The sequence below is a fragment of the Heptranchias perlo genome, unplaced genomic scaffold, assembly GCF_035084215.1.
Source record: "Heptranchias perlo isolate sHepPer1 unplaced genomic scaffold, sHepPer1.hap1 HAP1_SCAFFOLD_50, whole genome shotgun sequence".
In the NCBI taxonomy this organism is placed as follows: domain Eukaryota; kingdom Metazoa; phylum Chordata; class Chondrichthyes; order Hexanchiformes; family Hexanchidae; genus Heptranchias; species Heptranchias perlo.
In genome coordinates this window covers 6,346,165-6,373,317 of record NW_027139516.1, presented here as the reverse complement: position 1 = coordinate 6,373,317, position 27,153 = coordinate 6,346,165, and the positions used below count along the sequence as shown (strand labels likewise).

At 44.8% G+C, this 27,153-nt stretch overlaps 1 protein-coding gene across 1 annotated transcript; it reads left to right on the top strand.

The window, feature by feature from the left end:
- The first annotated feature begins 5,128 nt into the window (after positions 1–5,128).
- Positions 5,129–26,062, top strand: LOC137314011 (NACHT, LRR and PYD domains-containing protein 3-like). The gene is made up of 14 exons (XM_067979697.1): positions 5,129–5,863; positions 13,172–13,338; positions 13,527–13,658; positions 13,936–14,017; positions 15,456–15,551; positions 17,967–18,133; positions 18,450–18,621; positions 18,727–18,792; positions 21,285–23,040; positions 24,601–24,687; positions 24,847–25,017; positions 25,179–25,349; positions 25,495–25,662; positions 25,835–26,062. Exons 5-14 carry the CDS (start codon positions 15,488–15,490, stop codon positions 25,920–25,922), a joined length of 2,910 nt encoding a protein of 969 aa, XP_067835798.1. The 5' UTR covers positions 5,129–5,863; positions 13,172–13,338; positions 13,527–13,658; positions 13,936–14,017; positions 15,456–15,487; the 3' UTR covers positions 25,923–26,062.
- The last annotated feature ends 1,091 nt before the right edge of the window (positions 26,063–27,153 follow it).

Here is a 27,153-nt window from a genome sequence, read left to right as displayed (position 1 = left end):
GACATTTTGCGACCCACTTCGTTCCCCCTTCAGTTTGATTTTTTTACCAGAAGGTTTATTCAATCCCAGTGTTTTTTGATTAAAGTAGCTCTGGGTTTCAATTCGACCCGAACATTCACCTGAGAATAATGGGGTCACCCGCATTTGGTGTTGATTAATTGTCTGCATTAGGTTTTATCTTTAATTCTGATCACCATCTGGTTTCCAACCAGAATCTCATTTCCATTCCCTGAGCTCGCTGACAACTTACAGCCGCCAAGTGGAAAAAAGTGCTTTGAACTTTGTGTCTCTGCACTTATGCTTGTTTTACATCGAACATATTATAACCCCGCCATTTCTCAACAACGGTATTACTTATGATGATCACTTTGTAATATGAAAGTTACATGACACGCCAGACTTGTACATTAATCTAAAGGGCCTGTCGCTCACTGATGTTTTGAAATCAAATATTAAAACACAGTCCTCTATTTACATCTGCAAAGTAAAATTAAATATATTTATTAATCGATAAACGGATGGTTAGAATAATCCTTTTAAGATTAATATGCGTCGATAATCTGTATCTGTCTTCACAGCAGAAGACACAAAAAGCATACCGGAAATAGTGGGGAACAAAGGGGCAAATGAGAGTGAGGAACTGAAAACAATTAATATCAGTGGAGAAAAAGTACTTGAGAAACTCATGGGACTAAAGCTGATAAATCCCCTGGATCTGATGGCCCACATCCGAGGGTTCTAAAAGAGGTGGCTGCAGAGAGAGTGGATGCATTGGTTATGATCTTCCAAAATTCCCTCGATTCTAGAGCGGTCCCAGCGGATCGGAAGGTAGAAAATGTAACCCCACTATTCAAGAAAGGAGGGAGAGAAAAAACAGGGAACGACAGGAGAGTTAGCTGACATCAGTCATCAGGAAAATGCTGGAATCCATTACGGCAGTGGTAACAGGGCACTTAGAAAATCATAATATGATTAGGCAGAGTAAACATGGTTTATGAAAGTAAATTTGTTAAACACGATTTTCCTAAGAGTTCTTTGAAGATGTAACGAGCAGGGTAGATAAAGGGGAACCAGTGGATGTCGTATACTTGGATTTCCAAAAGTCATTCGATAATGTGTCACATAAAAGGTTATTACGTAAGTTAAGGGGGTTGGGGTAGTATATTGACATGGATAGAGGGTTGGTTAATGGACAGAAAACAGAGAGTCGGGATAAACGGGCCATTTTCAGGTTGGCAGGCTGTAACTAGTGGGGTGCTGCAGGGATCGGTGCTTGGGCCTCAGCTGGTTACAATCTATATTAGTGTTACGTGGATCGAATGGAGAAGCTGGGGTTGTTCTCCTTGGAACAGAGAAGGTTTAGAGGAGATCTGATAGAGATATTCAAAATCATGAAGGGAACATACAGAGTGGATAGAGAGAATCTGTTCCCATTGGCGGAAGGGTCAAGAATCAGAGGACATAGATTTAAGGTGATTGGCAAAAGAATCAAAAGCGACATGAGGATAAACCTTATTTTATGCAGTAGGTGGTTATGATCTGGAATGCACTGCCCGAGGGGGTGGTGGAAGCAGATTCAATCATGGCCTTCAAAATGGAATTGGATAAATACTTGAAGGGAAAAAACTGCAGGGCTACGGGGATAGGGCGGGGGAGTGGGACCAGCTGGATTGCTTTCGCAGAGATCTAGCATGGAGTCGACGGGCCAAATGGCCTCCTTCCATGTTGTAACCATTCTATGACTTAGATGAAGGGACCAAGTGTAATGTATCCAAGTTTGCTGACGATACAAAGGTAGGCGGGAAAGTAAGCTGTGAGGAGGTCACAGAGTCTGCAAAGGGATATAGACAGGTTAAGTGAGTGGGCAAGAAGGTGGCAGATGGAGTATAATGTGGGGAAATGTGAGGTTATTCACTTTGGTCGGAAGAATAGAAAAACAGAATATTTTTAAATGGTGAGAAACTACTGAAGTTGGTGTTCAGGGAGATTTGGGTGTCCTCGTACAAGAAACACAGAAAGTTAGCATGCAGGTACAGCAAACAATTATGAAGGTAAATAGCATGTTGGCCTTTATTGCAAGGGGGTTGGAGTACAAGAGTAAGGAAGTCTTACTACAGTTGTACTGAGCTTTGGTGAGACCGCACCTGGAGTACTGTGCACAGTTTTGGTCTCCTTATCTAAGGAATGATATATTTACCTTAGAGGCATGCAACAAAGGTTCACTGGATTGATTCCTGGGGTGAGAGGGTTGTCCTATGAGGAGAGATTGAGTAGAATGGGCCCATACTCTCTGGAGTTCAGAAGAATGAGAGGTGATCTTAATGAAACATATAAGATTCTGAGGGGGCTTGACAGGGTAGATGCTGAGAGGTTGTTTCCCCTGGCTGGAGAGTCTAGAACTAGGGGGCAAAGTCTCAGGATAAGGGATCGGCCATTTAAGACTGAGATGAGGAGGAACTTCTTCACTCAGACGGTTGTGAATATTTGGAATTCTCTACCTCAAAAGGGCTGTGGATGCTCAGTCGTTGAGTATATTCAAGATTGAGATGGATAGATTTTTGGAGTCTTGTGGAAATTGAGGGATGTGAGGATCTGGCAGGAAAGTGGAGTTGAGGTCAAAGTTCAGCCATGATCTGATTAAATGGTGCAGCAGGCTCGAGGGGCCGTATGGCCTACTCCTGCTCCTAGTTCTTATAATCAGGGGACACAGATTTACGATAATTGGCAAAAGAACCAGAGGGGGAGATGAAGAAATTTTTTTTTTTAACGTGGCGAGTTGTTATGGTCTGAAAGGGCGGTGGCAGCAGATTCAATAGTAACTTTCAACAGGGAATTGGATAAATACGTGAAAAGGAAAAATGTGTAGGGGTATGGGGAAAGAGCAGGGTAGTGGGACTAATTGGATCGTCCTTTCAAAGAGCCGACACAGGCACAATGGGCCAAATGGCCTCCTTCTGTGCTGTAACATGTTATGATATGTAACAGGCAGTTAAAGTGACCGAAGACGAGTGCAGCAGTAAGTGTGAAGCTTACAGAAAGTATTCGTAATAAGTAAGACTTTTAAGTCATGACGACTGAATACCCATGGCCTTGTTCATACTGGGACAGATGAACTGGAATGTGTTCTCACTGTGTTTGTTGAAACTGGCCAGAATGGCAGGCTGACATGTGTGAATGTTCACTACAGTGCCAACAGTGGAGTCAACAAGGGAAGAGGCCATACTGGATTTAGTAATCAGTGAGGAACCAGAATTAGTTAACAGTCTGATGGTAAGGGATTATCTTGCAAATCGTGATCACAATATACTTTAATATTAGGTTTGAGAGGGAGAAGCGAGAGGAACGTTATCTGATTGGCAGGATGTGACCATGTGATATTCCCCACAGATCTGCACTGGGGTCTCACCTTTTCGCCATCTATATTAATGACTCGAAAGAAGGAACAGAGAGTAGTATATGTAAGTTTGCAGGTGACATTAAGTTAGGAGGCAGTGTAAGTTGTGTGGATGGGGGCAGGAATTTGCAAAGTGACAGACAGATTAAGTGAATAACTAAAACTGTGGCAGATGGAGTTCAATGTGGGGAAATAGGAATTCATCCACTTTGGATCTCAAAGAGAAATCTGAATATTTTCTTAATAGTGAGAGACTAGGAGCTGTGGAAGAGCAAAGGATTGGGGCTCAAGGTAAAAAAATCAGTAAAAACCAGTACACAGGGACAAAAAGTAATTAAATGTAATGTTGGCATTTAGCTCAAGGGGGTTGGAATTTAAAAGTGGGGACGTGATACTTTGGTTGTACAGAACCTTGGTAAAACCACATCTGGAGTATTGCATTCAGTTTTGGGCACCGACCCTCAGGAATGACATATTGGCCTTGGAGGGGGCACAGCACAGATTCACTAGATTATATCAGGGCTTAAAGTGTCAAATTGTGAGGACAGGTTGCATAAACTTGCCTGTACTCCCTGGAGTTTAGAAGGTTGAGCGGTGGTCAAGAAGATAAATGGATTTGATATGGTTGATCTAGAAACTATTTCTTCTGGTGGTGGATTACAGAACATCTTAAAATGAAAGGTTGGACATTTAGGAGTGATACAAGGACGCATTCTTTCACGCAAGAGGAAGTGGAAATCTGGAACTCCCCCCAACCTCCGCAAAAGGCTGTTGTTACCAGGTCAATTGAAATTTTCAAGACTGTGATCAATAGATGAAAAGTCATCGACCTGAAACGTTAACTCTGTTTCTCTCTCCACGGATGCTGCCTGACTTGCTGAGTGTTTCCAGCATTTTATGTTTTTATTGCAATAGGTTTGGGTATTATACAATATACAATATCATAACACAAGGAATGTACTGAACTTGATATCGTGGGGTGAAATTGGACATTGGAGGGGATAAAAAACGACCGGGATCACATCAGCTGCCCGGTATACAGCCCCACTGTCTTCAGTAGGACTGGATATCAGGCGTGTCCTATCACGGGCGTCAAATGCGATTCCGCCTGTTTCCCGTCCCTGCCCATGTCCAATTTCACCTCCAGAGTCTGAAGCACATATCCTCATGTGTGCTTGATTTCAAAGACAGGCTCCTCAAACACCATCATTTCCATCAAGCATTTGATCTTCCCTCCTAAAATCTCCTTTTCCACCTCAAGGACCTTTTCATTATTCCTGTCCAAAGCAGATTTGGGTGTTTATTTCAACCTCAAAGGCGATATATAAATGCAAATTATTGTTGAGAAAACACTGGGTATGATAATACCTGATACCCGTCACTAAACTGGTATATTTCACCCCGAAAGTTTGCAGGGCCATAGGGAAAGTGCAGGGGAGTGGGACTCAATGGATAACTCTTTCAAAGAACCGGCACAGATAGCAGGGGCCGAATAGCCTCCATCTGTGCTGTTTGATTAAAATCAATGGGGGGATTGTAAATCGAAGCATTTACATAATTTGAGCACTTAATAGAAAACTGAACCCGCATCAAACCCACGTGAATCAGCTGGTAGGAAGAGTAAAGGAGACGTGAGGTTTCGGGTAACGCCCCACACGATCTTTATATGTCAGTAACATTTAGCGGAAGAGGAGGCAGCGAGGTTGATGTGTGATGACACTTCCTGGAGGGCACCACCTAGATTGTGTCGAGCGGAGAGGAAGGCGGGAAGTTGACAGCCGAATCCCCGAGTACCGGTGTCTTCACTGGGGACAGAGAGAGAATGGCGGGAAGATCAGCTGAATCCCCGAATATCAGAGTCCTTACTGGGGCAAGAGAGAGGAAGACGTGAAGATCAGTCGAATCCCCGAGTATCAGAGTCCTGTCTGGGGACAGGGAGAGGAAGACGTGAAGATCAGCCGAATCCCCGAGTATCAGAGTCTTCACTGGGGACAGGGAGAGCAAGGCGGGGAGATCAGCCGAATCCCCGAGTATCAGAGTCTTCACTGGGGACAGGGAGAGCAAGGCGGGGAGATCAGCCGAATCCCCGAGTATCAGAGTCTTCACTGGGGACAGGGAGAGCAAGGCGGGAAGATCAGCGGAATCCCCGAGTATCAGAGTCCTGTCTGGGGACAGGGAGAGCAAGGCGGGGAGATCAGCCGAATCCCCGACGATCAGAGTCCTGACTGGGGACAGGGAGAGCAAGGCGGGGAGATCATCCGAATCCCCGAGTATCAGAGTCTTCACTGGGGACAGGGAGAGCAAGGCGGGGAGATCAGCCGAATCCCCGAGTATCAGAGTCTTCACTGGGGACAGGGAGAGCAAGGCGGGGAGATCAGCCGGATCCCCGAGTATCAGAGTCTTCACTGGGGACAGGAGCCGTGCGGACCGGATCTCATGTCGCTTCAGTCTTTTCAATGGATGAATTGGGTAAGTGACTGAGAAGGTCTGTGAGTGGGGAAGTGGGGGGAGGGTGAATTAAAGCTAAGGAAAGGTTAAGGAGAGTGTGAAAGTGATGGATAGGAGAAAGAGTCCAGTATTATATAGAAGGAAACACATGTCTGCAATAAGTGCAGATCTCGTCACACACAAGTTTCTGGGTGGATACCAGATGGTGATCAGAATTAAAGATAAAACCTTATGCAGAGAATTAATCAACACCAAATGCGGGTGACCGCATTATTCTCAGGTGAATGTTCGGGTCGAATTGAAACCCAGAGCTACTTTATTCAAAGCACAGTGGGATTGAATAAACCTTCTGGTAAAAAAAAATCAAACTGAAGGGGGAACTGAGTGGATCTCAACATTTGTGCCCCTGAGTGACACAAAGTAAAAGCAACATGCTGAATCTTGCAGAGACAGAAGCGAACGGTTCCAGTTTGTGGGAACTCAGTTCCTCCAACTTTTTATCGATATGAGTGAGAGGTTTCTGCACTTTGACACCACTTGCTGTGTCTGATTGAACGCGTGATATGGACATGTGTTTTCTGGCAATTTAACTTGTTAAATGCCGGTCTGTGTAGAATTTTAGAAGTTCTCTATGGTTACAGGTTAGATTTGATCATCCTGCCGCTCCTCCCCAACACACAAAATACATACAGATACTCAGAGTCACTCGCTGATATGCAGAGGCATCATATTTTTCCCTCTCTCTCACACACACTCACTCAGAGTCACTCTGATATAGAGAGACATTCTTTCCATCTCTCTGCATCTCGCACACACACCCAGTCAGTCCCTCACTGATACACTGTGTGTCTCCCTCCATCACATATACAGACACTTGCTCAGAATCATTCAGGTATATAGACGCACTCTGTCTCTCTCTCTCTCTCTCTCTTTTTCTCCCTTGCAAACACACTCACTCAGTCTCTCACTGATGCACTCTGCGACTTGCTCCCTCACATAAACAGACACAGTATATTGTCATTCTGTGATGAAACAGTGCACTCCCTACCCCTTGTGTCGGACAAAGTACACTGTCATCCTGTGCTGACACAGTGCCCTCCCCGCCCCATAGTGTCGGAAACGGTACAATGCCATCCTGTGGTGACACAATGCCTTCCCCACCACCTTGTGCTATACACTGTACACTGCCATCCTGTGGTGACATAGTGACCTCCCCAAAATGTGAGCCCTCCGAACATATCCATTGTGTTTGGAGAGTGTCCCCGATAAATCTTTCAACTCCAATTCCCCATCAACAATTGATATTTTTGGAGACAGTGATTTGATTTATCTTAAAACTAAGAGTGGGCCATATTTGTTTACACATTCCACTTCAATCATTCAGTTCCTGATCCTGATTCACTCTAATCAGAGATATTTTATGACAGGCATGAGAATGAGTTGTAATCTATCGTCCAGTTGTGTACATTACTGACCATTTAGAGCAAAATGGAAACAAGTTAATTGCTGACAGCTTCTATTTTCTCTTGTTCTCTAAAACATCTTCAACCTTCCCTCCACATTCCCACACTGAGGTGTTGTTATTGCAGTTAATACATATTTGATGGTTAAATATTCTTATTGAAAGGTCGCACTTGTAGTTACAAACGTTCTTTCCCCATCCCCACATGCCAGAACTTTAAAATTTGCAGCTAACTGGAGACACATCCAGCCTCTGAGTCAGGAACTGTCAATTCAAAACGGTTCGAAACAGAGTCCACAGCAGTTAACAGGACTTTTATTTTATTCGTTCATCGGATGTGGGCGTCGCTGACGAGGCCGGCATTTATTGCCCATCCCTAATTGCCCTTGAGAAGGTGGTGGTGAGCCGCCCTCTTGAACCACTGCAGTCCGTGTGGTGAAGGTTCTCCCACAGTGCTGTTAGGAAGGGAGTTCCAGGATTTTGACCCAGCGATGATGAAGGAACGGCGATATATTTCCAAGTCGGGATGGTGTGTGGCTTGGAGGGGAACGTGCAGGTGGTGTTGTTCCCATGTACCTGCTGTTTTTGTCCTTCTAGGTGGTAGAGGTCGCGTGTTTGGGAGGTGCTGTCGAAGAAGCCTTGGCGAGTTGCTGCATTGCAGCCTGTGGATGGTACACACTGCAGCCACTGTGCGCCTGTGGTGAAGGGAGTGAATGTTTCGGGTGGTGGATGGGGTGCCAATCAAGCGGGCTGCTTTGTCCTGGATGGTGTCGAGCTTCTTGAGTGTTGTTGGAGCTGCAGTCATCCAGGCAAGTGGAGAGTATTCCATCACACTCCTGACTTGTGCCTTGTAGATGGTGGAAAGGCTTTGGGGAGTCAGGAGGTGAGTCACTCGCCGCAGAAGACCCAGCCTCTGACCTGCTCTTGTAGCCACAGTATTTATATGGCTGATCCATTAAGTTTCTGGTCAATGGTGATCCCCAGGATGTTGATGGTGGGGGATTCGGCGATGGAAATGCCGTTGAATGTGAAGGGGAGGTGGTTAGATTCTCTCTTGTTGGAGATGGTCATTGCCTGGCACTTGTCTGCCGCGAATGTTACTTGCCACTTATCAGCCCAAGGCTGGATGTTGTCCAGGTCTTGCTGCATGCGGGCTCGGACTGCTTCATTATCTGAAGGATTGCGAATGGAACTGAACACTGTGCAATCATCAGCGAACATCCACATTTCGGACCTTATGATGGAGGGAAGGTCATTGATGAAGCAGCTGAAGATGGTTGGGCCTAGGACACTGCCCTGAGGAACTCCAGGACATACCTGGGCAATTTTCCACATTGTCGGGTAGATGCCAGTGTTGTAGCTGTACTGGAGCAGCTTGGCTAGAGGCGCAGCTAGTTCTGGAGCACAAGTCTTCAGCACTACAGCCGGGATGTTGTCGGGGCTCATAGCCTTTGCTGCATCCAGTGCACTCAGCTGTTTGTTGATGTCACGTGGAGTGAATCGAATTGGCTGAAGACTGGCTTCTGTGATGGTGGGGATATCGGGAGGAGGCCGAGATGGATCATCCACTCGGCACTTCTGGCTGAAGATGGTTGCAAACGCTTTAGCCTTGTCTTTTGCACTCACGTGCTGGACTCTGCCATCATTGAGGATGGGGATGTTTGCAGAGCCTCCTCCTCTCGTTAGTTGTTCAATTGCCCACAACCATTCACGACAGGATGTGGCAGAACTGCAGAGCTTTGATCTGATCCGTTGTTTGTGGAATCGCTTAGCTCTGTCTATAGAATGTTGCTTCCGCTGTTTCGCATGAATGTAATCCTGAGTTTTTGCTTCACCAGGTTGGCACGTCATTTTTAGGCACGCCTGGTGCTGCTCCTGGCATGCTCTTCTACACTCCTCATTGAACCAGGGTTGATCCCCTAGCTTGTTGATAATGGTAGAGTGAGGAATATGCAGGGCCATGAGATTTCAGATTGTGCTGGAATACAATTCTGCTGCTGCTGATGGCCCACAGTGCCTCATGGATGCACAGTTTTGAGCTGCTAGATCTGTTCTGAATCTATCCCATTTAGCACGGTGGTCGTGCCACACAACACGTTGGATGGTGTCCTCAGTGCGAAGACAGGACTTCGTCTCCACGAGGACTGTGCGGTGGTCACTCCTACCAATACTGTCATGGACAGATGCATTTGCGACAGGTAGATTGGTGAGGACGAGGTCAAGTAAGTTTTTCCCTCGTGTTGGTTCGCTTACCACCTGCCGCAGGCCCAGTCAGGCAGCTATGTCCTTCAGGACATGGGCAAGGAAACCTCCTGCTGATTACCACCTACCGTCCTCCCTCAGCTGATGAATCAGTCCTCCTCCATATTGAACACCACTTGGAGGAAGCACTGAGGGTAGCAAGGGCACAAAATGTACTCTGGGTGGGGGACTTCAATGTTCATCACCAAGAGTGGCTCGGTAGCACCACTACTGACCGAGCTGGCCGAGTCCTGAAGGACATAGCTGCTAGACTGGGCCTGCGGCAGGTGGTGAGCGAACCAACACGAGGGAAAAACTTACTTGACCTCGTCCTCACCAATCTACCTGTCGCAAATGCATCTGTCCATGACAGTATTGGTAGGAGTGACCACCGCACAGTCCTCGTGGAGATGAAATCCCGTCTTCGCACTGAGGACACCATCCAACGTGTTGTGTGGCACTACCACCGTGCTGAATGGGATAGATTCAGAACAGATCTAGCAGCTCAAAACTGGGCATCCATGAGGCGCTGTGGGCCATCAGCAGCAGCAGAATTGTATTCCAGCACAATCTGTAACCTCATGGCCCGGCATATTCCTCACTCGACCATTACCAACAAGCCAGGGGATCAACCCTGGTTCAATGAGGAGTGTAGAAGAGCATGCCAGGAGCAGCACCAGGCGTACCTAAAAATGAGGTGTCAACCTGGTGAAGCTACAACTCAGGACTACATGCATGCTAAACAGCGGAAGCAACATGCTATGGACAGAACTAAGCGATTCCACAACCAACGGATCAGATCAAAGCTCTGCAGTCCTGCCACATCCAGTCGTGAATGGTGGTGGACAATTAAATAACTAACGGGAGGAGGAGGCTCTGCAAACATCCCCATTCTCAATGATGGCGGAGTCCAGCACGTGAGTGCAAAAGACAAGGCTGAAGCATTTGCAACCATCTTCAGCCAGAAGTGCCGAGTGGATAATCCATCTCAGCCTCCTCCCGATATCCCCACCATCACGGAAGCCAGTCTTCGGCCAATTCGATTCACTCCACGTGATATCAAGAAACGGCTGAGTGCACTGGATACAGCAAAGGCTATGGGCCCCGACAACATCCCAGCTGTAGTGCTGAAGACTTGTGCTCCAGAACTAGCTGCGCCTCTATCCAAGCTGTTCCAGTACAGCTACAACACTGGCATCCACCCGACAATGTGGAAAATTGCCCAGGTATGTCCTGTCCACAAAAAGCAGGACAAATCCAATCCGGCCAATTACCGCCCCATCAGTCTACTCTCAATCATCCGCAAATTGATGGAAGGTGTCGTCGACAGTGCTATCAAGCGGCACTTACTCACCAATAACCTGCTCACCGATGCTCAGTTTGGGTTCCGCCAGGACCACTCGGCCCCAGACCTCATTACAGCCTTGGTCCAAACATGGACAAAAGAGCTGAATTCCAGAGGTGAGGTGAGAGTGACTGCCCTTGACATCAAGGCAGCATTTGACCGAGTGTGGCACCAAGGAGCCCTAGTAAAATTGAAGTCAATGGGAATCAGGGGGAAAACTCTCCAGTGGCTGGAGTCATACCTAGCACAAAGGAAGATGGTAGTGGTTGTTGGAGGCCAAGCATCTCAGCCCCAGGACATTGCTGCAGGAGTTCCTCAGGGCAGTGTCCTAGGCCCAACCATCTTCAGGTGCTTCATCAATGACCTTCCCTCCATCATAAGGTCAGAAATGGGGATGTTCGCTGATGACTGCACAGTGTTCAGTTCCATTCGCAACCCCTCAGATAATGAAGCAGTCCGAGCCCGCATGCAGCAAGACCTGGACAACATCCAGGCTTGGGCTGATAAGTGGCAAGTAACATTCGCGCCAGATAAGTGCCAGGCAATGACCATCTCCAACAAGAGAGAGTCTAACCACCTCCCCTTGACATTCAACGTCATCACCATCGCCGAATCCCCCACCATCAACATCCTGGGGGTCACCATTGACCAGAAACTTAACTGGACCAGCCATATAAATACTGTGGCTATGAGAGCAGGTCAGAGGCTGGGTATTCTGCGGCGAGTGACTCACCTCCTGACTCCCCAAAGCCTTTCCACCATCTACAAGGCACAAGTCAGGAGTGTGATGGAATACTCTCCACTTGCCTGGATGACTGCAGCTCCAACAACACTCAAGAAGCTCGACACCATCCAAGATAAAGCAGCCCGCTTGATTGGTACCCCATCCACCACCCTAAACATTCACTCCCTTCACCACCGGCGCACTGTGGCTGCAGTGTGCACCATCCACAGGATGCACTGCAGCAACTCGCCAAGGCTTCTTCGACAGCACCTCCCAAACCCGCGACCTCTACCACCTAGAAGGACAAGGGCAGCAGGCACATGGGAACAACACCACCTGCACGTTCCCCTCCAAGTCACACACCGTCCCGACTTGGAAATATATCGCCGTTCCTTCATTGTCGCTGGGTCAAAATCCTGGAACTCCCTTCCTAACAGCACTGTGGGAGAACCGTCACCACACGGACTGCAGCGGTTCAAGAAGGCCGCTCACCACCACCTTCTCAAGGGCAATTAGGGATGGGCAATAAATGCCGGCCTTGCCAGCGACGCCCACATCCCGTGAACGAATAAAAAAAAAAGGACTCGGCCAGCTCGGTCAGTAGTAGTGCTCCCGAGCCACTCTTGGTGATGGACATTGAAGTCCCCCACCCAGAGTATATTCTGTGCCCTTGCTATCCTCAGTGCTTCCTCCAAGTGCTGTTCAACATGGAGGAGGACTGATTCATCAGTTGAGGAAGGGCGGTAGTTGGTAATCAGCAGGAGGTTTACTTGCCCATGTTTGACCTCATGCCATGAGATTTCATGGGGTCCAGAGTCAATGTTGAGGGCTCCCAGGGCCACTCCCTCCTGACTGTATATCACTGTACTGCCACCTCTGGTGGGTCTTTCCTGCCAGTGGGACAGGACATACCCAGGGATGGTGATGGAAGAGTCTGGGACGTTGGCTGAAAGGTACTGATCGGAGTGTCCACACTAAACAGTAACACTCACAGCAAGGGAAATCTCTTCTTTCTGTGATAAATCAGTCCCATGTTATGTTGTGTAATGTAAATATTCAGTGAAGGGAACTCACTATAATAGTCACACTTCCCAGTCACGGTGTTGGGGCAGTACAGCTGCCTTCTGTGGGTAGAACCATATCGCTGAGGATATTGTCCCGTCAACTATCCCTGTTTGTCGATGATGTCACTAAAATACACTTGGAAACTGGAAGTTTGTTCCCTGGATGGAGTTCAGCCAGAAAATGTAAAGGAATGGCCACTAATTCAAAAATAGCAAATATGATCCCAAAAAGAGAGGAGGGACATGGAGAAGGAATTGCCTCTAACTGGGGCTGGAGAATGAAACGGTCACATATTGTGGTCGGGGTGGTAAAGAGACATGGAATGTGGGAACAGAGTTCATCAAACAGTTTGTTCATTCAATCAAATATTTGTTATTCAATTGTTTAAGTTTCAATTCCTTGTATTATAATTAAACATTAGAGGAAAAGTGTATATTACATTCTATTTCACACCTTCAATATTGGTCTCATTTTCTGCCCTGACATAATTAGATCTCCTGGTGAATGACGGAGTGATTGAGAAAAGTCCACAGTTGGAAGTAAACAGGGATTGTCGACTGAGGAACAACAGCAGGTGAATCAGCACAGGATTGTGAGAGCAGCAACCAGTGAGAACCCTTCCGATTCAAAGAGCTTCCATGGATCGACTGGGGAGATAAGTAAGAGAAAGTCCCATTTCCTCAGATAAACACTGATCCTGTAGACAGTCCACAGATGGTGAGAATGAGACTGGGAGAGTCTGATCACCGAGTTCAATTATCGAGCATGAGGCCGCGCAATGAAATGTGAAGTGAGATCAATTTCTGTCTCAAAACACAGTCACAAATGAATCTTGTGTCTGTTTTAGAATAAAGAGTTTTGATCTAAGAGGTGACTCCAGTCTGAGGCAGAGCCCAGCAGATATACAGTGTCTCCCCGCCTCCATCACCAACTCGGAAAGAACCCACCTTTATGGCCCCAGGAATATCGATATGTTAAGGTAGTACCATAGAGTGTTTCCGAATTCAAATATATTTCATATCCAACTATCGAAATAAATCATCTTATAATTCTGAACTGGATGCTGGGTTTCACATAATGTTATTTCCCATCAGTAAATCTATTTCTGGATTTCATATTTTCAGTTGAATTAAATGATTGTCATTTCAATATAAATTGGTGATAAAATGATTTGGAAATTAATGCCGCAGAATAACTTCAACTATAGTTTGGATAAATTACTGATCCGAGAAATAATCACTTTTACATTTCCACAGTGGGGAAAGGAAAGGACACGGAATGGTAGTTTGATTGGATACAAGTTCGTTAGATACACGTACCACAGCGACACGCACACAGGTAATTGTATAACAGCAGTCAAATCTACCATTGAATATTTATGGTGTTTATTGACATTGTACGGCCCCAGGCGACATTCCACAATAAATACTGTGATTCATTTGAATGTTTAAAGTTACACGATTTATAACATTAGACATTAGCGTTATTATTAGAACCGTGGTAAACCTCCTCACCTCATACGGTGCTCATTAGTGTTAATATTAGAACAGTGGTAAATCTCCTCACCTCCTACAGTGCTCATTAGTGTTAATATTAGAACAGTGGTAAATCTCCTCACCTCCTACAGTGCTCATTAGTGTTAATATTAGTACAGTGGTAAATCTCCTCACCTCCTACAGTGCTCATTAGTGTTAATATTAGAACAGTGGTAAATCTCCTCACCTCCTACAGTGCTCATTAGTGTTAATATTAGAACAGTGGTAAATCTCCTCACCTCCTACAGTGCTCATTAGTGTTAATATTAGTACAGTGGTAAATCTCCTCACCTCCTACAGTGCTCATTAGTGTTAATATTAGAACAGTGGTAAATCTCCTCACCTCCTACAGTGCTCATTAGTGTTAATATTAGAACAGTGGTAAATCTCCTCACCTCCTACAGTGCTCATTAGTGTTAATATTGGAACAGTGGTAAATCTCCTCACCTCCTACAGTGCTCATTAGTGTTAATATTAGAACAGTGGTAAATCTCCTCACCTCCTACAGTGCTCATTAGTGTTAATATTAGTACAGTGGTAAATCTCCTCACCTCCTACAGTGCTCATTAGTGTTAATATTAGAACAGTGGTAAATCTCCTCACCCGCTACTGTGCTCATTAGTCAGGTGCTGGTACCATGAGGGATGCGGTAAATATAATCTAATAGAAGCACCAAACAGGACACATCTCTATGAAATCATAGACAATCCCATTGACCATAGAGACCAGTGGAATCACACCCAGATATATATTGTGTATGTGGATAGATATATTCATGAAGTACCAGGATTTAATATCAATTCTCAACAAATCACAAACATAATGAATAAAATAATACAATAGCATCAGAATGTAAAATCGAGTAAAGAGTCATTTAAATCATCAATGCTCACCCTGCTCCATCTTTACTTCCAGAATATTCATTACCTCAGGAATAAGGCTGGTTCTGGCCTGCATTGTGTGAGCAAAGCTGACCAATGGGCGCTCCCAGTGCAGAGTCTCGGCCGACGGCAACTGGTTTGTGGAGATCAGCGGGACTCAATGGTTTCACTGGGCAGCTGTCTGTGTCACAGCTGATGTGGAGCGTTGATCATAACACTCGGGAAATGATCGATCCCAGAGCTAACGGCTCTGGCACTGATGGGGGAGGAGGGAATTTGTAACATGTTTGAAAAGGCAACGTTCTCCTACTCTCATTAATATTTCTGTCTAACCTCCTATTAATATTATGTTTATTACAGAGCATCAGAATCTGGGAACATCTGTCACCACCATGGCTGAAGGTCCAAACAAGGGAGAATGTCCCACATCTTCAAAAAAAATGAGAATGGACTCAGGTAGGTTCAGCAAATTCATCAAAATTGATTTTATGTCCTGACAAACGGTTCAGATCACGAGCAAGAACCTGCAGCTCACACAGGAAGAGGTAACAGCACAGATACTGTGTAGGTAGAGGGAAGAGAGTGACCATCCAGAGGGACAGTGCAGTCACAGGTGGAGGGATCTGCTGAGTACTCGAACTGTCCAATAGATACCTGGTGTTGGGGACTGTAAGGTAGATAGAGACAGTGTCTCAGACGATGGTCTTCCTGAGTAACAGTGAGAGACCGGGGAGCAGGGGGACACCCCGAGTGGGGCGGGGGTGAGAGGCAGGTGGGGCACAGAAACAGTACAGTGATAGTGGTGGGAGATCCTATTGTCAGGGAACAGGCAGTCTCTTCTGCAGCCCTGACCAGGTCCCGAATGGTAAGTTGCCTTCCTGATGCCAGGGGGAAGAACATCCTGGAACAGGTGGGACCATCTCTGGGAAGGAAAGGAGAGAAGAGAATTGCCATGGTCAGAACCAATAACACTGATACGTTTACAGAGGGAATATTAAGACTGAGGCTCAAGAATATAAAACAAGGCCACCAGATGGTGATCTCCGGATTGATTTGCACTGGGCCGCTTAAGGAGGGAAATATGAGGCAGGTCAATGTGTGGCTGCAAGGCTGGAGCAGGAGGGAAGGGTTAACGGTCTTGGGGACCAGAATGAGTTCAGGGAGAAGGGAAGGGACGGTCACGTTCTGAACCGACCAACAATGGTTTTACAGACTGGGTGAATGGTGCAGGAGGGAAGGGTTCACGGTCTTGGGGACTAGAGTGAGTTCAGGGAGAAGGGAAGGGAAGGTCACGGTCTGAACCGACCAACAATGGTTTTACAGACTGTTTGAATGGAGCAGGAGTGAAGGGTTCACCGTCTTGGGGACGAGAGTGAGTTCAGGGAGAAGGGAAGGTACGGTCATGGTCTGAACTGACCAACAATGGTTTTACAGACTGGGTGAATGGAGCAGTAGGGTGGCATCAGCTGATATGACTGGAGGTTTGGAATAGTCCGGATCTGAGGCTGGAAAGTGGAATTAATAAAACTGTTGAAGGAGGAACGGAAGATTTATGAAATAATGAAAAGCTATTAGTCGGTAAAAAGGAAGTTGATTTTGAAGTATTGAGAGATAAAGTCACTTGATATTAAAAAAACGAAGGAACGAAAACGGAACATTATTCGAAAAATTCGGAGTTCGGATTGTGTGTTATGTCTGTGAATCCACAAATCATTCCAAACAGATTCGGAAAGTTAGGGTCATGAGAGATGTGATCGAGTATCTTTAAGACAGGGCCTGACTTTACACAGGGCTCAGAGCGAAATGTTCTTGGTTATAACATTTTGAGGGGAGAGAAAAATAGTTCTGGACGCCAGTATTAATAAAGGTTCTATGACAGATCTGGAACAATAATAACTTGCATTAATAGCGCCTTTAATATAGTCAAACGACCAGGGTGCGTGACAGGAGCGATTATCAAACACAATTTGACACCGAATCAAATAATGAGATATTAGGATTGCTAACCAAAAGCTTGTTCAAAGAGTTAGTTTTAAAGAGACTCTTGGAGGAAAAGAGTGAGAAGGATGTTCCAGGGAGCTGTGTGAAGATAGAATCCATATGTACACATTTAAGCAAAAGAAAGGGAAATAGCACAATTCCCAGTGGGTTTTGCAGACCAGCAATCAGTGGAGGTGAGATAGAGGGGGAACTGGGGGAAACTAGTTGTGGATGAAGTTTTCGAGTGATACAAAACATTTCTTTAGTTTCTAAAAAATGATGATGGAAGAGAAAATGTTGGTGCACTAGAGGCGAATGCGGGACCATAGTTAGTGATAACTGTAGAGAAGGATTTGGATCTGAGGAACATCGCCGAGGTGGATAAATCACTGGGCCCAGAGATAACACACCCGAGGCTGTTAAAGGAAGTCAGAGAGGAGATAGGAGGGACTCTGACCACAATTTCTCAATCTTCGATTGTTATCAAAAATATCCAGGTGGACTGAAGGAGCCCAAGTAATGTCTCTGGTAAAATAGGGAGAGAGGGTCAACGGGTAACTGGAGACCAATCAGTCTCCGTCAGCTGTGGGCAATCTCCTCGAATCTATAATTCCAGGTCGAATTAGTGAACATTTAGAGATACAGGGGATGATCAGGGGAGGCTGGAACTGATTCGCGGCAGACAAGTCGTATTTGGCAAATTTGATACAGCTTTTTTGAGAGGTGACTATATAGATCGATGGGATGTAGCACATGCGGTGTATATGGGTTTTCAGAAGGTGTTTGATAATGTGGCTCAAAGGAGGCTTCAGCCGTTTGTTATTAGAGAAAATGTAACCGCACGGATAGAAAGTCGATAATGTGTTTAGTTTTCTCCATTTTTGTTCACAGATCCGAACGCTGCAATCACTGAGTTCCTGACAAAGTGCGACGATTACCAACTGTTCCAGTTGACGAAATTCTACCGGGACAGACTAGAACAGGCGATTGAAGAAGTGGTGGACGGAGTCAGCTCATTGTTAACATACGAGAGGCATTTCAGTGGGCAGGAACATCGGGTAAGTGGGAGGGACACAGAATGAGTTTGGATTATTTAAACATCACAGAACTAACAAGATGTCAGATCTTAGAATCATAGAATGTTACAGAAGAGAAACAGGCCAAATAGGAAAGAAATGGATCAAATTGAAAATACAGTGAATCTGAAACACTGATACGAAGAGGTGAAAATACCCAGTGGATCGGTCGGTGTCTGTACAAAGGGCAGGGGAACGGTTCGGGTATAACTCTTGTGTGGACTGAAAACAAAAGGGAATCAGTTTAAGTGGGACTGGGAAAAGGAGAGACCAGTATATTCATTATTATTCTTTACAGAAAATCGTTGATCTCGTGGAGAAGGGAAACAGGGCGGACAGTTCCAAACTTGTCCTAAATCTGGTGATGGAGAAAGGCTCTCGGGCCCGAAGGGTGATGTGGGAATCCTTTGTGAAAATGCACCATGTGGTACCAAAGTTGGACAAAATACTGAAAGAGATACAGGAACTTGGTACGGTAAAATCACACACTGAATTCAATTTCAGATTGAAACACTGCAGAATTTACTTTAATATTACACAGATCTGATTTCATGAAAGCTCATTGATTTAAACAGGTCCTGATCCATTTGTTTACATGAACATCGGACGAGGTTTATCTGAAATACCCAGTCAGCTGAAAGGTAAGTGATGAAATGGGGATTTCAAACTGGTTATTTCACTTCTGAGAATCAGAATGTTTGACTGTAGACTTCAGTTCAGAAATATTCAGAATCTGGGAATCAGGAATTCAAAGGGTGCAGGGAACAGAAATGAACGTCGTTTGGATTTGTCAGCAATCCTCAACTATTCTGCACAGATTCAAGCTACACTTAACAAGATTTTTTATATATCCTGTAAATATGCGGAGGTTGCAATATTTCACATAATCCAGCTGCTGTTCACTAACACTTGTTAAATCCTCGAACACACTTGGCAGAATCCTAATACACTGTGAATCCCCATACACACCTGGCAGGATCCTGATACACTGTGAATCCCCATACACAACTGGCAGAATCCTGATATATTGTGAATCCCCATACACACCTGGCAGGATCCTGATACACTGTGAATCCCCATACACAACTGGCAGAATCCTGATATATTGTGAATCCCCATACACACCTGGCAGGATCCATTACACTGTGAATCCCCATACACACCTGGCAGGATCCGGATATATTGTGAATCCCCATACACACCTGGCAGGATCCTGATACACTGTGAATCATATACACAACACCAATGTGCCCCAAGGATGCTCTGGGCTCACAATTAATGAACAGTGCTTTCAGCCAGACGTCACGGTTTACCTGCGCCCCCAGAAATCTGCTCACAATCTCCTGTAGGGAACGAGGTGGAGAAATGCGAAATATTAAAAAATGTTATCATTTCACAGCACAGAACGAGACGTCAATGTGTTCGATCTGATCTGAGAAGATGTACAGATGTTCACACAATAGATCATTAATCCGTGCAGAAATGTGAGGGAAAGACAATGTTCAGGGTAATTCGGAAGTTGTGGGCTGGCTTCCGAATGGCAGTGAAAGAGAGAATCTTATTCCACTCAAAGAAAAGTCCTTTAACTAACGGGTCTTTTTAGACCCAATGTAATTTCTCAAACCTGCATTATCGGAAATTCAGACCAATATGAAACAAAGGAGTATAATTATTGGGAGAACAGTTGAAATGAACTGTGACTGTTTTCTGCTCTAACATTACACTGAGTGATGTGGGCAGTCGTTGTATTATTAATTCTAATCGGTGATATGACAGGACTGTTATAAAAACACATTCGATGTAGGTGTAAAACGACTGAAAAATTGTTCGCAAATTCTGAAACACAATATAACAGAAGAATGATTGGACCAAATGACCTTTTCCTGTTTCTAAATAAGCCTATCCCTGTTAGAGATATGATCCCACCTACCCCTCCTCTCAGTGCATCCACAGAAACACGTTCAATTATCTCTTGACCCCACTTACACTGCCCTTTTAGTGTCCTTCCCAGGCTCTCGGGCCCTTTGGGTGAGAAAATTACCCTGACTTCCCTTCTCCATTATTCATTATTTTGTTGATTGTGAGCCTGTTTCCTGTTTCCGATGAGTATATTCAAGAATCAGATCGATAGATTTTTGGACACGAAGGGAATCAATGTATAAGTGGACAGGGTGGGCATGTGGATTTGAGATATATCAGCCATGACATTAATGAATGGTGGCACAGGTTCGAGAGGCCGTATGGTCTACTCTTTCTTCTATTTCTTATGTTCTTAATAATGGTGTGAATTCCATTGAAACATTTCAATCCCAAATTCGCTTGCACAAACAAAATACACCAAACCCTCTCACCATTCCCTCAACCTAAAGTCCGAGTACCTTCCATCATCATTCTGATTCCCCTCTGTACCTTCAGAATGGCAGTAATCGTTACCTGTGAACAGGTGAATACAGAAATGTACGTAATGCCCCAGATAACCTGCCCGAGTTCTGACACAATAACAGTGGGACTTCTGTCCATTCACAGTCTCTCCCTCTCCCAGTGCTCACAATATCCCAGATAACCTGCCCGAGGTCTGATACAACAACAGTGGAACTTCTGTCCATTCACAGTCTGCCCCTCTCCCAGTGCCCACAATATCCCAGATAACCTGCCCGAGGTCTGATACAATAACAGTGGAATATCTGTTCATTCACAGTCTGTCCCTCTCCCAATGCACACAATAACCTATTTCCCATTTCCGCAAAAGGTCAGCACCACTGACGGTTTCATAAATTATTCCACTGGAGCCACTAGTTTCGTATACCAGAATCACGTTTGGATTTGTAATGAGATGTCCATGGTACAGGACAGGGCTGATAGTATTAATCATCAGAGGGAAAATATCACCTTGATAGAAATCTCCATGTTCAGTAAAAATTGGAAGCAAGTGAGGATTTGAAACTTCTCTCAGCCATTATTCACTTTCAAGCGAGGTTTTCAGTAACTCAGTTTAATTTCCTGCTCGCACCTCTATTGAAGCTGTGAATTCAATCTCGGAGCATTTTACTGAATAGTAAAGTGATATTGAGAATTTGGTTTTATATCAATACAACTAACATTGAGAACCACTTTCTGTCTGTTCTAATTGAAGATGTTCAACAGAAACACAAGGAAACACTCCGGGTCCAAACTGAAACACTGATAGTGAACACGATCCTAATAAGGGAGAAGGTTAAGATTTTCCAGCTGGTCAATCTATACACTGAACTAACGGTCATTTCTACTGTTCGAGATCGGACACTTGTAGAACATGAACTGCTGGCAAGAGGCCGAGACCATGAAGAGTGGAGAGAGAAACATCTCCGGAGAGAACTGGAAAAAATCCGAACAGATCAATTGTTCCACAGCTGTTTTACCAGGAGAAAATCCAAATCTGGGAGTTCAGCAGCAGTGAGCGGAGTCGCGGGGATTGGAAAAACAACAATGGTACAAAAGATTGTTTATGACTGGGCGACTGGGAAAATATACCCACACTTTCAATTTGTTTTCAGTTTTAAATTCCGGGATTTGAACGCTATTAACTGTAGAATAAACCTGAGGAATCTGATACTGGATCTGTATCCTTACTTTCAGAATATTTTGGGAGAGCTCTGGAAGAACCCAGAGAGATTACTGTTTATATTCGATGGTTTAGATGAATTCAAGGACAGTATCGATTTTGATAACAATCGGATCAATACAGAGGCTGATTACATCTGCACAGATCCTGAAGACTGGTGTGAAGTGTCTGACATTGTGTACAGTTTAATACAGCACAAGCTGCTCCCGGGATGTTCAGTGCTGGTGACCAGCCGCCCCACTGCATTACATTTATTGAAAAAGGCTGAGATCAGAGTCTGGGCTGAAATCCTGGGATTTGTTGGTGAAGAACGGAAGGAATATTTCAACAAGTTTTTTGAAGATCAGTCGGTGGCAGCAGCTGTTTTGAAACATGTGGAGGAGAACGAGATCCTGTACACCATGTGTTACAACCCTTCCTACTGCTGGATCCTCGGTCTGTCACTGGGTCCCTTCTTCACACAAAGAGACAGAAAACAGCAGCGAGTTCCCAGGACCATCACCCAACTATATTCCTACTATATTTACAACATTCTGAAAAACCATGGCCGAGAGATTGAATCCCCCCGTGATGTGGTACTGAAGGTCGGTGAGATGGCCTTCACTGGAGTCTCTGAGAAGAAGATTGTGTTTAGAAATGGAGATTTGATCAAGTACAATCTGCAACCTTCCCAGTTCCTGTCTGGGTTCATGATGGAACTTTTGGAGAGAGATGATTCTGCCCAGAGTGTGGTTTACACATTCCCGCACCTCACCATCCAAGAGTTTGTAGCTGCACTCGCACAATTCCTGACTCCAGATCCTGGGGACATCCGGAAACTCCTCAGTGAAGCCCACAGCAAGGAAGATGGACGATTTGAGATATTTCTCCGTTTTGTTGTTGGTCTCTCCTCCTCACAGTCAGCTCGGCCCCTGGTGGAGTTTCTGGGTCCATTTCTTCATCAAACTATCTGCGGAGTGATTGACTGGGTGAAGGAGAAGGTTGAAGGAGAGATTGGAAACATAGAGAGTGAAACTGGTAAAAGGAACCTCCTGAACACATTCCACTACCTGTTTGAGTCTCAGAATAAAATACTTGTTCGGGTCACAGTGGGATCTGTGGACATACTTAAATTTGGACACCTGGATTCACGGCGAGCATTGCGACTGACACCGATTGACTGTGCGGTGTTGTCTCATGTCATTGGACTCTGTGATACAATAAAACACCTCGATCTGGAGAACTGCTACATTCAGTGTGAAGGACTCCAGCGGCTGGGACCCGCACTGCACAAATGCCAGGTGTTGAGGTAACTGTTTATTTGTCTCTAACTGTTAGTCCAATTGTAGAACAGTCACGGATTGTATTGTTGCTCCGTAATGAAGGGAAACAAACTGTTCAGTTAAACCAGAGAGAAGAAGATTTAACACAAATATGACAAATGATACGAGGATCCATTAGTAATTCCCTAAGGATTGGAGAATCCAAAATGGTTCCTTGTGAACAAGTGGGGATTTTACAGTCTTTATCGGATCAGTAAATACAGGTCACTGAAAGAGTCTGATAATTTAATTGCAATAGATGATATTGATTGCTGTTTTTCTCACTGCCTGAGATACGTCCATTGAAGAGGTTCCTTCTCACTGTTACTTACACGTAGACCGACTCTAACTGCAGCAGTCTGTGTGACGGAGCATCCCACCCTCTTACCGAGGTGTGGGGGCTAGTGACAGTCACCGGACTGTCAACGTGTGTAGGAGAGGGAAGCAGAAACACCAAACATTCAGTAACAAAGAGCAAAACACAGCTTTCGGGCAGTCAACCGCCAGTGGGCGAGCTGAGCTTTCCCCGCAGGACGTCGGTCCGTTATCTGAACTCATCAATGACACAGCCCTTCACACTCTCCAATACATCCACCATCTCTTCACCCAGCTGGCAGCACTCATGCATCTGAGTCAGAAGGTCGTGGATTCAGGCCCCTCGCTCATTAATCCAGGCCGACACTTCAGTGGGATTTGGGAGTTAAAATCTGCAGGTAAAAAGAGTGAAATCTAACGCGTTGTGGGGTATTAGTCCAGGAGTATAGACACACACCGGCCAGCGGTTGGGCCTCATATACAGCGGGAGGCTCCTGGGTTAACCAGGGGGCAGTGAACCCGGGAATTTCCCATAATCTGCTCCCTGTGTGTGAGGCCCCGCTCGGGGAGGGAACTTCAGAAAATTCCGCATAAACTGTCGGGCCCGTTAAACCTGAGATAAATGTAGAGCCAGTTCAATGGGAATGAAGTGAGAGACTCCGCTCCCCTATAAACTAGGAGTACAGGGTCATTTAAAACTTGTAACAGGACAGAATAAACTCACCTTGTTACATTAAATCCTGGGGGACGGATTTTAAAGCAGCCGTAAGTGCCGTTTCACAATATAACTCACCCCGAGATATTATACAGATTAATATAATACTGCATAAAGTACAGATAATCACCGCTTTATCATTTAATTCAGGGAAAATCGCCACATTCCCATAAAATCTGGGATTTAAGAAGCTGCAGAAATGAGACAAGTTTCCCCAAACATGACGGGACCGGTCACTGACATCCAGGAGGGTAATTCTGATCATCAGGGAATGAGACCGGACTGAGGGACATTTAAAGGCTTCACACAGACAGCAGTTTATTTAATAAATACATTAACTGACAGTCCCTGAATATATGGAGCGTCGGACAGAGTGCGATTCATTGTCAGTGACAGGGAAATCTGGTTATTAATTTCCTGAAGATTTTTCAGTGTTTCCTGTAATATCAGAGAAAAATTGAGTCAGATCAGGAATTGGATTCAGTTTGTTTCTCACTCTCTGTCTGTTTGTGTTTAGACTGGGGAGAAATAAACTGGGAGATTCAGGAGTGAAACTACTGTCTGCGGCTCTGAGGAACCCGGACTGTAAAATACAGGAACTGTGGTAAGTATCAGACTGTGTGAGATTGTGTTTATAATAACTGGATGCTGAACACTGTACATTAATGTCAGCATAAGTAATAATAATACAAATAAATACTGGGAATTTACTCTGATTCCTCTTATCTCTGCTCGTCTCTCTCTCTCTCTCTCTGATCTCCAGGTTATGGGCTAACGATCTCACAGATTCTTGTACCGAGGATCTCTCCTCCGCTCTCAGTGCAAACCGGTCACTGACGGTTCTGAACCTGGGTATTAATAAACTGGGAGATTCAGGAGTGAAACTACTGTCTGAGGCTCTGAGGAACCCGGACTGTAAAATACAGAAACTGCAGTAAGTTTCAGACTGTGTGAGATTGTGTTTATAATAACTGGATGCCGAACACGGTACATTAATGTCAGTATAAATAATAATAATACAAATAAATACTGGGAATTTACTCTGATTCCTGTTACCTCTGCTCGTCTCTCTCTCTCTCTCTCTCTGATCTCCAGGTTATGGGATAACGATCTCACAGCTTCTTGTACCGAGGATCTCTCCTCCGCTCTCAGTACAAACCGGTCACTGACGGTTCTGGACCTGGGTGGCAATAAACTGGGAGATTCAGGAGTGAAACTACTGTCTGCGGCTCTGAGGAACCCGGACTGTAAAATACAGGAACTGCAGTAAGTATCAGACTGTGTGAGATTGTGTTTATAATAACTGGATGCTGAACACGTTATATTAATGTCAGTACAAGTTAGAATAATACAGATAAATACTGGGAATTTACCCTGATCCCTGTTATTTCTCTCTCTCTCTGATCCACAGTCTGAATGATGTCGGTCTCACAGATTCTTGTACCGATGATCTCTCCTCCGCTCTCAGTACAAACCGGTCACTGACGGGTCTGTCCCTGGGATCAAACTCCTTCACAGACCGATCTGTCCCCGCTCTCCGCTCCCTCATACTGACCTGCAGGAGTCTGGAGCGGATCTGGTGAGTGTTTGTGTTAATGTTTAATGTAATAAATAAAATATCAATGGGATTCAGTCCCTTTTATGGGTAATATTTGTCTGTAATTATTATTGAAATATTAACCCCAGTCTCCCTGTTATTTACACTGTTGTTCAATCTGTTTATTTCCTGTTTAATCTTTAATCTGTTTCAGGCTGTGGGGGAATCAATTCAGTTTAAACGGAAAGAGACACCTGGAGTCACTGCGGGAATCCAGACCCGGACTGAGTGTGGGAGTGTGAACATTTCAATTTGTAACCATTCCTGGTCTCATTATGTGAACATTTCAATTTGTAACCATTCCTGGTCTCATTATATGAACATTTCAATTTATAACCATTCCTGGTCTCATTATATGAACATTTCAATTAATAACCATTCCTGGTCTCATTATATGAACATTTCAATTAATAACCATTCCTGGTCTCATTATATGAACATTTCAATTTATAACCATTCCTGGTCTCATTATATGAACATTTCAATTAATAACCATTCCTGGTCTCATTATATGAACATTTCAATTTATAACCATTCCTGGTCTCATTATATGAACATTTCAATTTATAACCATTCCTGGTCTCATTATATGAACATTTCAATTTATAACCATTCCTGGTCTCATTATATGAACATTTCAATTTATAACCATTCCTGGTCTCATTATATGAACATTTCAATTAATAACCATTCCTGGTCTCATTATATGAACATTTCAATTTATAACCATTCCTGGTCTCATTATATGAACATTTCAATTTATAACCATTCCTGGTCTCATTATATGAACATTTCAATTAATAACCATTCCTGGTCTCATTATATGAACATTTCAATTAATAACCATTCCTGGTCTCATTATATGAACATTTCAATTTATAACCATTCCTGGTCTCATGATATGAACATTTCAATTTATAACCATTCCTGGTCTCATTATATGAACATTTCAATTTATAACCATTCCTGGTCTCATTATATGAACATTTCAATTTATAACCATTCCTGGTCTCATGATATGAACATGTCAATTTATAACCATTCCTGGTCTCATTATATGAACATTTCAATTTATAACCATTCCTGGTCTCATTATGTGAACGTTTTTGGCCGATTCTCTGTCCCTCCCCTTTAACCGGCCGCGCTCCAGGTTGAAATCCGAACGGCCCTTTAACGGTTTCCAGCTCGAGCTGAGCGAGCGTCGTCTCCCATTGTGACGTCAGAGGCCCAGCGACAGGGTCACGAGACTCAGTCACCCGGTCCCACAGTGATGATTCTGCAGGATATCCGGGGCTGGATGGTCCCCAATGGGGCACTGGGTCAATGTACAGACAGGAAGGGCCCAGGGTGGGGCTCAGTCTGGGCTGCAGTGGGACACTGGGTCAATGTACAGACAGGAAGGGCCCAGGGTGGGGCTCAGTCTGGGCTGCAGTGGGACACTGGGTCAATGTACAGACAGGAAGGGCCCAGGGT

Coding starts and splice junctions, on each gene's coding strand:
- LOC137314011 (XM_067979697.1), top strand. CDS start 15,488: ATGGCTGAAGGTCCAAACAAGGGAGAATGTCCCACATCTTCAAAAAAA. Junction 15,552..17,966: donor AAAAATGAGAATGGACTCAG/GTAGGTTCAGCA, acceptor TTTTGTTCACAG/ATCCGAACGCTGCAATCACT. Junction 25,018..25,178: donor TGTAAAATACAGAAACTGCA/GTAAGTTTCAGA, acceptor TCTGATCTCCAG/GTTATGGGATAACGATCTCA.